We start from the raw sequence: 9,693 nt of genomic DNA on the forward strand, positions 1-9,693 counted from the left end.
CTTGGTCTCCAGGAGCTTAACAAGATGACCACATGTTTTGAACTGGCATCTCTTGCTCGGTCACATCAAATGCCATCACACCTCTTGAGAGGCAACCACCTGCTAAGTTTCATTGTTCTTTTGACACACACTTCATAGCTCTGCATCTTCCCTGGGATTTTTAGTTTTACTAACTTAGACCAGGCAGTAACAAACAGGACCTTCAGTACAAACAAGACCATTAATTCTCCTATGCAGTGATGGACTGCTTTAAAAATAAACCTTTTATAATGCAAGTAAGAACAGCAGTGAAGATCCTTGTTTACAACAAAGATTTCGTTTTTTGTACTGTATCAAGTGTACCTCTATCATTTACTTCCCCCACCTGTCTATAACACTGAGGACAGTCTCTTACAGCAGAAGGATGCTAGCCATGTTTTGGATCCCTTTCTGCATACAGCAGATATTCCAGAGGTCTTCACAAGATACAGGAGTCTTCCTATTGGCTGTGACATGTTCAGTCCTCTGTGATTATCCTGACATCACAAGAGCCACCTGAAGTATGAAGGAACATCAAAATCATTCTTACTACAACTACTTTATAATCAGAAATGGGAATGTCCTGCCTAGCTGACTTTTCATAGAGCATCATCTATAGTTGGAGAGTTTAAGTGCCCAGGATATGGGACCCTGGTTTTGTATTTCACAAACATTGCGAAGTTAAAGACTTTATTTAGAAGAACTTCATTTAAAAGAAAAATAGTAAATGGCACATCATGTAATTGCTATTTATTTTCATAAACATGAGGTATTTCAAAGTGCTATAAGACGCAGCACTAAATGTACATCGTTGGAAGAAATTAAACACAGAACTTTGCAGTTACCCAGTTCTATGCACCAAACATTAACAAATACATTAACTGGAAGAAACAGGCTAGGAAAAGGCATATATAGTAAATTTCTTTACAAAAGTTTCTTAGTTCAAAAAAGTGATAAAGTAATATCTACTCAAAACTTTCACAACTCATTTTCATACGAAAATATAAGTATCAAATTTAGTTATGTATCAGCATCATACTAAAGTATACAGGCAATGTAAGAATTAGTACAGTACATAACAGAGATTAACAATATATTTGTATACAAAAACATGCTCCTCAAACATTGAGGTATTACAGTACTTAGGTATGAACTTCCAGTCTAATACTGGCAGCAAAAGCCACCTCTCATAACCCAAGACATGTACAAAAGGCAAGTGTGTAGATGGTATTTACAGAAAATTCCCACAGGGGCACAAAATAGCAACCCCTAAAGTAACATCTGTTAGAACATAAGCACCATAAAACTTAGGAATGAACATTTTAAAACTCAACTAGATGTCATCAGCAGCTCCAAATGCTCCCAACAATTAAAAAAAAAAAAATCCCCACCATCTACAGTTCTTGAGGAAAAACAAAGGCAGTCCATTGTTTGGTAGTCTTGCAATAAACTCCTTGCAAGAACATCCATTTGCTCCGTACCCAGATAACATAGTTTGTCGATTACTTCAGGGACTGGATTGAAAGTAAAACCAACATTCTTAACGTCAAAAAACACAATTTTTTTTAAAGAATCAAAAATGTGCAAAGTGGCAACGACTGTCCTGGTCAGCCAAAACAAAACAAAACAAGTTTAGCAAGTCCGCTTGTATTCTATTTTCTTTAGTAATTGTTCTTGTCTGGCTCGCAATTTTTCCTTTTCTAGCAATAACTTCTGCTCCTCTGCCTGAAGGGAATGAACATATTCAGTGGCTTTTTTCAAGATCACAACTTTTGCAGCTTTCTCATTTTTAACCAGTTCTGGAACATGGTCCCTTAGTGTGAGGAAACTTGACCGTAGATCATTACGCCGCTGACGCTCCAGGATGTTATGGTTGCGTCGACGTTCGCTATCCTCTGAATCAGAGTTTCGAGGACTTGAACTCTTAGACTTTGGTGGGATTGTGGGTTTAACTGGACGGGGCACCTCAGTTTTTAACTTTTTCTGTGGTGGAGCCTCTTCACTCTCCACATATGGAGAAGGAGCGGCATAATTATGCTGCTGGTGAATTGGTGCACAACGCTTTAAAATCAGTTCATTCTGCTGTGTCCTGACTGATGGAAAAGTGGTATTTTTAGGACGCACTGTGATAGTAAGGGTGGTAACAGCCTTGTTGGAGGAGGAGCGTCTTTTCTCCACTGTCACAACATCTATTTCTTCTTCTTCATCCTCTTCCTCCTCATCTTCATCATCTTTTGATAACAGAAAATAAACGTTATTCTCACAAAAAAATACTCCAAACAAGTATCAACCCAGATGTATTTATTGACAAAATACGTACAGTAAAAGGAGAAATGAAATAACTTATGGTAAAAACAGGGCGTGCCCACCATCTGTAGTCAGATGTAGATCTGGGGAAGTATGTAATATACATGAATTGTCTGAGGAACGCTGTTTTCTTCAAGTTTATCATGACAATTTGATTCAGTCAAAGTGGAGCTACCACCCACATAATTGCAGCAGCAAAGAGATTTTAGGCAGAATGCATGTATTTCGGATGGACTTGTACAGCTGTGGTACGAAAAAGGCATGCCCCTTTGCCACAACACAGCCCCTGCTTGCTAGAAAAGCAGCCGGAAAACAAAACAATCGCTGGGTTTGTTCGGAGGCAGAAGGTGAAGCTGCTCCAGCCGGGGACCCTTTAAGCCGGCGCTTGGTGCACTGCCAAGAAGACAGCTGTTGGAAATGCTTCCTCACCCAAAGCTGTCAAACCCAACATTAAAGGGACAGTAGGCTTTGAAACCGGGACGGATCACCAAGTTTATGAAGATATGGTCATAGAGACCAGCTAATCAACATACGCGAAAACGCGTTTCAGCCCAAGGGGACTTCTTGGCAGACACGCACACGAGAGATTTGGGGCATTTTAGGGTCTGTCAATGGAAGCACTAATGTCTCACTAGCCTCCTCCAGACTTCCCAAATCCCGCCTGAAGGCACACACATCCCCCGGGTGACAGTGCCAGCCCGCTCTGACCAACAGACCCCCAAGCCCCGGCACCACCGCTGTCGGGTGGGGGTCTGCTCACCACAACGGGCAAGAGGAGGCAAGGCAGCCCCACGGCGCTGCTGCCGCCAGGTCAGGGGCGCGGAACCCGCCCGCCAGGCCCAGCCACTGCTGCCTCTCCTGCTGCCGCCTGCCGGCCGCCCCGCCCGGCCCGGCCCTGCACGAAGGTCGGGGCGCAGCCCGGAGGCAGAGCCACCACTCCCACCCCTCCCCTCTCCGCCCCGGTCGCGTACGGGAGGCGCTTACCCGAGTCGCTGAGGGTGTCGTCCCCGGAGCTGCTGCTGGCTCGGCTCTCCCCGGCGGGGCGCGGAGGGCGGCCGCTCCGCGGAGTCCCGCCACCCACGGCTGCGACCGCCACCGCCGCGGGCCGGCCTGCCGCCGCCTCCCGCTTGTTGACAGGGAAGGGGAAAACCACGGCTGGGTCCACGCACTCGGGCACTGCACTTCCTAGATCCACGCGGCCGCTGGCAGCGGCTGTGGGGCTGCTTGTAGCGGCGGCCCCCGGGGCAGGCGGCGGGGCGGCAGCAGCAGCGGCGGGCGGCTTGCCCTGCAGCTTCTCGCTGACTGCCCTCTCCAGCTTCTCGCGGGCGGAGAAGCCGCTCCACATGCAGTCCTGGATGATGATGGAGTTGAGGTTGTTGGTCACGCTAAGGCCCGTCTCGAAGAAGTCCCCGCCGTCCGAGCCACCCCACAGGTCGGCCTCGGGGGGCAGCAGAAGCAGCTCGGACGCCCAGTCCAGGGGGTCGGAGGGACGGCAGCCACCCAGGGCCGCCCCTCCCCACGGCCCCGGGCCCCCCCCGGGGGGTTGCTCCTGGAGCCCGGCCCGGCTGGGAGACAGCGGAGGGGTGGGCAGCAGCTCAAACTTCTTCCAGATGTCCTCCCCGGGGGGAGCGGAGTCCGGCCCGCAGAAATAAAAATCATCTTCGTCCGGGTAGAAACAGGGCTGCAAAGAGTCGAACTCGAGGTCTGGGTTTTTACTGACCATTCCTGGCATTACGGGTCTCTCCTTGCTGATCCTTGGGTTGGGCAATAGTTTCAGAGACAGATTTTATGGATATTTCCAAAGGAAAGAAGAGCGGTTCTCCCAAGATCTGAAACTAAACCAAAAATACAAAAGCACAAAAAATTAGAACACGAAGGAACAGACAGACATGAATGCGACTCCCTCTTAACCAAAGGAAAAAAAAATAATCCCGTCATTAACAGCAAGAAAGGGGGAGCCTTTTGCAAGTTGAGTTAAAACCGCCTCTCACACACCTTTCCTCCCGGTTTAAGACACTCGGAGCAGGGCAGTCAAGGGAGCGCTCCCGCAAGCGCGGCTTCCCGCCACCCCGTCAGGCTGCAAGCCCGGCCGCGGGGAACAGCTGGGTACCGCGGGGTGCTGAGCCCCTCCGGGCTTCCTGCCGCGCATACCACTCGCCTGCTCTCCCCGAGCTGCTGCAGACGCTCAGAACGGCGGAGTAACTGCAGGCAGATGCGAGGCTTTGATACCGTAATCTCTCCAGAGAGCTCTTTTAATATGCCAGCTAAACTGGAGGAAGTTTACTCCTTTTGTCGTCTGCGGAGCAGTGCAAAGGGGAGAGGGAAGGATGCAAAAAAGGGGGCGGAGGGGCTCTTTGCAACTTCGCAAATCGCCACTTCATTCACTCAAAGCGAGCCAGAGAAATCCGCACAAAACACAAGGCGGGGAGGGGGGGGGGCGGAGGGAAGAGGAGGAGGGGAAATCCAGCAGCAACAGAAATTATCAACCTTATGTAATAATCTCACTCACAAAAATGCATTAAAACCAGCCCGGAGCCACCAACAAAGCCTCCTGAATTGCCAAGAAGGTACGGGAAGTTTTTCTGCCCCTTTTCCCGGTGCAAGACAAGAGCAGCGGGGAGGCTGCAAGGACAACAACTTTGAGCGTTCTGCCGCTCCGTGCACCGGCAGCTCCTGCACAGCCCCAGCTCTCCAGCCCCTCGCCGCCCCTGCACACACGCTGCTTGCCCTTACCTCGGCCGGACCCCCCTCGCTAGCCACGGCCGCTCAACCACAGCTCCATTCCTCCTCTGAGGCCTCAGTTGCATCAGACATTAAAAAAATAAAAATGACTGAAAGTCCGAAAGAGACATTCAGCGTCTCCCTTCCGCTCGGTTACGGTACAGCGAACGGAAAGGGCTCTACTGGGTTCGCAACAGCTGACGCTGAGCCGGAGACCAAAAACGGGAATAAAAAAAAAAAAAAATCCATTAAAAGCCTTATGATGAAATGCACAGAAACGAGCCCGGCTCAGCTGCGCTCCCTGCCCCGCCCCCTGAGCGCCGCCAGTTATTGTACATTTTTCTACTCGTGAAATACATTAAACCGGTCAAAATCCAAAGCAGTAAAGAGGCACCTACAAAACAGAGGCGATCTCAGCGCGACAGCTCCAAAACAAAACACAAATATCCTCCAGGATTTTCTTCTGGTCACTGAATGCCCCATTCGCGCGCCGCAGTGTCCCTGCGCCTCCTTCCCCTTCCCATCCTCCCCAGTCCGGCAACTCGAACGCGATAGGGAATTGTATTTATTTGATTGGGGTTTTGTCCTGCAGCCCAGACCCTGCAGCTTCCTCTTCTTACCTCCTTGGTGATGGTGGTGGGTGTTGCAAAGGGGGGAGGAGAGGTGGGGGGGAGGGGAGAGGGAAGGAAAAAAAAAAGGGCAAAAAAACGCAAGGCAGATGATCTTGTATGTTGCACTTTCCTGAGCGTCAGCCCGCCCGGCCCCCGTGGCTGCCCCGAGCCTCCGCATTCACCCCGTGCTTGCAGACAGATGACTGTCACTGCCGCGCTTTGAAGCTGCTGGATATTATTAACCCTCAAAAAAGGCATTAAAAAAATAAAAAGGGGGGGGGGAAATCAAGCTGACACACCCAGGGACGGGAGCATTAAACACCCCCAGTGCCCAGCGAGCGCGGCTAACCCCGCCCCCTCATTTCCATACAAGCAGGGAGGTGCCTGGCATTTGGCGCCAAAACCCCCATTCGCTCTTTATTGTCGGCGATCACAGCGAGGTCCCGCTCTCTGTGCAAGCCCACCCTGCCCGGGGGGGGGGGGAAAGGACGGGACACGAGGGCGCCCACCCGCCTGCCGCAGGGGGCCAGGGCTAACCCCCGCCCCACTCAGCGCCGGCCCGCGGAGGCCGCCGCGACCGCGCTCCCTTTGTGTCACCCCCGACCCGCGCCGACCCTGCCCCTGAGCCTGGGAGAAAACGTACTCTCTAGGAGAGCGGTGACCCCGCGGCCACCCTCTCCCGCGGAAACACTCGGGGCAATAAAAACACAAAAATAATGGTTAAAAAAGAAAGAGATAAAGGAAGTGGCTGGGCGAGGGAGTCGCTTCCACTCGGGGCTTTGTAAATAAATAACCCTGCAGCCGTCGCCTTCCCTCAGGCGCGCGGGCTTGCACGCCGTGCCCGCGCCCCCCCGTTCCCCCCTCTCCGCCGCCCGGCACGGCACAGCGCGGCCCGTCCCGCGGTACTGCACAGCCACACTGCGGGGCTCTGCCGTTCCGCTGCCGATGGCGACACCTTGCGGAGGGCCGGCGGGAGCGGCGGCACGGCGCTCGCCCTGCGCCCCCACGCATCCCCCCGGCGGCGGGGCACCCACCGCTCTCTCGCCTCCTTTCCCCACCGCGGCGGGGCCGGCCGCCGAACGCGACGCGACAGGACGGGAGCGCGGCGCTGTCCTCGACGGTGCGTGGCGGCGGGTGCGATCCCGATCCGATCAGGGCGCCGCGCGGGGCGGTGCCTACTCGCTCATAGGCTGCAGGTTGAGGCGGGGACTTGGGCGTCGCTCGCAGGAAAGCCAGCAGCGGCGGGCGGCCGCTTTGTGTGCGGCGCGGGGGTGCCGCGGGCGGGGTGCCGCCTCCTGGCCCGCCTCGGCCGGCGGTGGGGGTGAGCCCGCGGCCTTCGAAACTGGCGCCTGAAGAAGGCGCGACCGGTGGTAGCATTAGAAGAGGGGGAGGTGCCTCCCGAGAGAGGTTAAGAGGCTCTCAGGGCGGCAGGGGTCGTCTGCAGGCTCCTTCACCTCGTCCCTTCGCGGGTTTTGGGCCGGCAGTGCCGGAAAGCCCTGTCTCTCACATGTGGTGATCCCCCTTCGCCTCCATGTCACACCTGGGTGGCCAAAATGTGGAGGTTTCTCCAGCCTTCCAGTGTCCTGAGGTGAGGTCCAAGTGCGCTGGTTAGTGTCCAAGGCAGCAGCAGCAGCAGGGTTGGCTGGGCAGCTGGCAGCAGGCTGGCCTGTGGCACGAGGCTGCTGGAGACAGTAGCTGGTGGCAGTAGCTGGCCTCCCTCTGCAGCCCGTGGAGGTTGGGCTGGCTGACCAAACGGAACTGGTTTGAAATCGCCTTAGCCAAAGTAGTGAGCTTCTGCTAGACTGCTCCCACAGCTTGCCCTGCCTACCAGCATGGAGATAACTGGTTGCAGTTTTGCTGAGGAGCAGGAAGGGCAACTGAAAAGCAAATCCTCTGTACCAGCGGTTCCGGACAAGCACAACTCAAGCAGGACACACTGAAAGTGACTTCTAGGTAGTTAAAACTTGGCTGGGGGGTAATAGCTGGCTGTAGTCAGCTGAGGAAGGGGCAGCTCTTGCTGGGGATGCAGCCATCCCCTATGGCAGAAAGCCGGAGAGATTTGTGAGGCCAGGCTTGCCTGAAGTTTGTGATTTGGCCTCCATTTCTTTAATGCACTTTAGATTCAAGACAGGGGAATTCATTGATTAGCTAATGTGTGCTCGGTACTTTGAAGATGTAACATCTTATGAAAGCCCTAAGCTTTATTAATTTCTGTTTGGATTATTTGGCTGGACAAAAAAGACGTGGGTGGCTGGGATTTTTTTCCCCTCACATTTCAGTAGCCTTGAACAGGTTGCAGCTTGTGAAGAGACATGAACAGTTAGTATGTGTCTTGCTGAATGTGTGAACAACTTATTTATACTCATCAATTGAGGACTTTCCTCAAATTAAGCAATTATATAAGATTTGCTCCTTTAAAGTAATCCTTATTGTCTTTCACATTTCCTTTAATGTCTTTATACATGCAAATATTGATATGTCCATACTTTGGACCATGGCTGCTATCTGATTTATTGTTAATTCATTATAAATTCTCAACTAGGTTTTCTCAGCAGCCTCTTCAAAAGTTTTCATTTCATATGTGGAGATAAAGCTATCAACTTCTATGGAAGTTCTGCTGTGGTGGGTCACATCTTTTGTAGTAGCTTGGATGAGAACATTAATGAGGGGTAATATTCAAGGCAAAGTGTTTAAAATAATTTTCAGCCAAACAAAAACCAAAAGGCCCATTAAAGAGGAAGTGGAATGCAGTATGCTGAGAAACATTGCTGTTTATGAGCACTAACTCTTCAGGTAAAAAGATCTGTTAAAACCCCAGATCTATTGCTTTGTCTTGTACAGTTAAGAAGGACATAGAGAACATTGTGCAAAGCTTTGGCAGGACTGCACCAATCCTTGTGTTGACACTTACTTCGGGCTATTTTGTCAGCATTTGTTTGTTTTTTTTTCTCTGATCCCTTCTGTCCCTGAAATGACATATATCAAGAAGCGTCAAGGCAAATGGAAGCCTGAAATTACTTGGGGTTATTATGAATTTGTTATTATGTCATTTCACTGCAAAAAAATAAAATTGGGAATTAACATGTGCTAATACTTAACATATATAACTGGGTCCCAATATATGGGGCTGAAGATGTGCTAATGCTTAACTTATATAACTGGGTCCCAATATACACCAGTTGTGTAGTAAATATTGTTAACAATTTGCTATCTGGAAAAGCAAAAAAAGATATATAAAAGGTTAAAAGATACTTTTGCATATACACTGGTAAGAATCTAACTAGATCCTGTGGTTTTTAATTTGGCCTAACGATGAGCCTGACAAAGCACTGTGCTGAGAACTTGGATGTACACACCTGGACATAATACGTGGGTGAGTTACTGGTGTCCAGGGCTACTGAACTTTTTCCCTTTTGCCTTTATTGATTAATTAAGGAATGCTGTGTAAGGCAAATTTCTGTGGCCACACATATCTCTCTTTTGCCCTTACAGCCTGCAACTACTGAGATCAAAAGAAATGCGACACTATTATTTGATCCTGTGCAGTTGTCTTCCTCAGAGGCACCCAAACTTTAGCACAATTCTGAATTTTCTTTGCTACTCAGAAGTAATGTATATACTCTCACGATTCCATGTTAAATTGTAGAAAAGGTTTATAAAGGCTTTCCTTAATCAGATAGTGAGGAGGTGCATGTTCTGAGTGCACTTGGCAAAAGCATGACAGAATTGGAATGATTTATCCTTGTTCTGTCTCAACCAGCAGAAACGACATGTGAAACTTTCTGCGTAGGACTAGAAAGGATGTAAGTATGAACACTCATAGACCTGGGATTTTTATTTCTTTGTCTTAAACAAGGACCTGATACACTACCTATTAGCAGTAATAACATTTTCAGGTGTATTAAATATTTGGAGGTAGCTGTTAAAGTTAACATAACAGTTACAGAAGCTGCCAGATTCAGAGCAGCAGATTTATTCCAGCATACCTTTCATTAAATTTCTTAGGTAGCTGCACTGCTCACTGCTGTTTAGCTGC

General features: G+C 50.2%; 1 protein-coding gene across 6 annotated transcripts; it reads right to left on the minus strand.

Moving 5' to 3' along the window:
* Positions 1 to 753: 753 nt before the first annotated feature.
* MYCN (MYCN proto-oncogene, bHLH transcription factor) lies at positions 754 to 6,816 on the minus strand. 6 transcript variants are annotated; one of them, XM_034061167.1, is made up of 3 exons: positions 6,692 to 6,816; positions 3,310 to 4,160; positions 754 to 2,249 (listed from the first exon to the last, which is right to left on the minus strand). In XM_034061167.1, the coding sequence occupies exons 2-3, from the start codon at positions 4,055 to 4,057 to the stop codon at positions 1,651 to 1,653; spliced, it is 1,347 nt and encodes a 448-aa protein (XP_033917058.1). In that variant the 5' UTR covers positions 4,058 to 4,160; positions 6,692 to 6,816; the 3' UTR covers positions 754 to 1,650. The 6 variants fall into 6 exon arrangements, with proteins under 6 accessions (XP_033917058.1, XP_033917059.1, XP_033917061.1 ...); XM_034061168.1 differs by lacking the exon at positions 6,692 to 6,816 and adding an exon at positions 5,667 to 5,729; XM_034061170.1 differs by lacking the exon at positions 6,692 to 6,816 and adding an exon at positions 5,445 to 5,641.
* Positions 6,817 to 9,693: the final 2,877 nt, after the last annotated feature.

The sequence above is a fragment of the Melopsittacus undulatus genome, chromosome 3 (genome assembly GCF_012275295.1).
Source record: "Melopsittacus undulatus isolate bMelUnd1 chromosome 3, bMelUnd1.mat.Z, whole genome shotgun sequence".
Taxonomy (NCBI): Eukaryota; Metazoa; Chordata; class Aves; order Psittaciformes; family Psittaculidae; genus Melopsittacus; species Melopsittacus undulatus.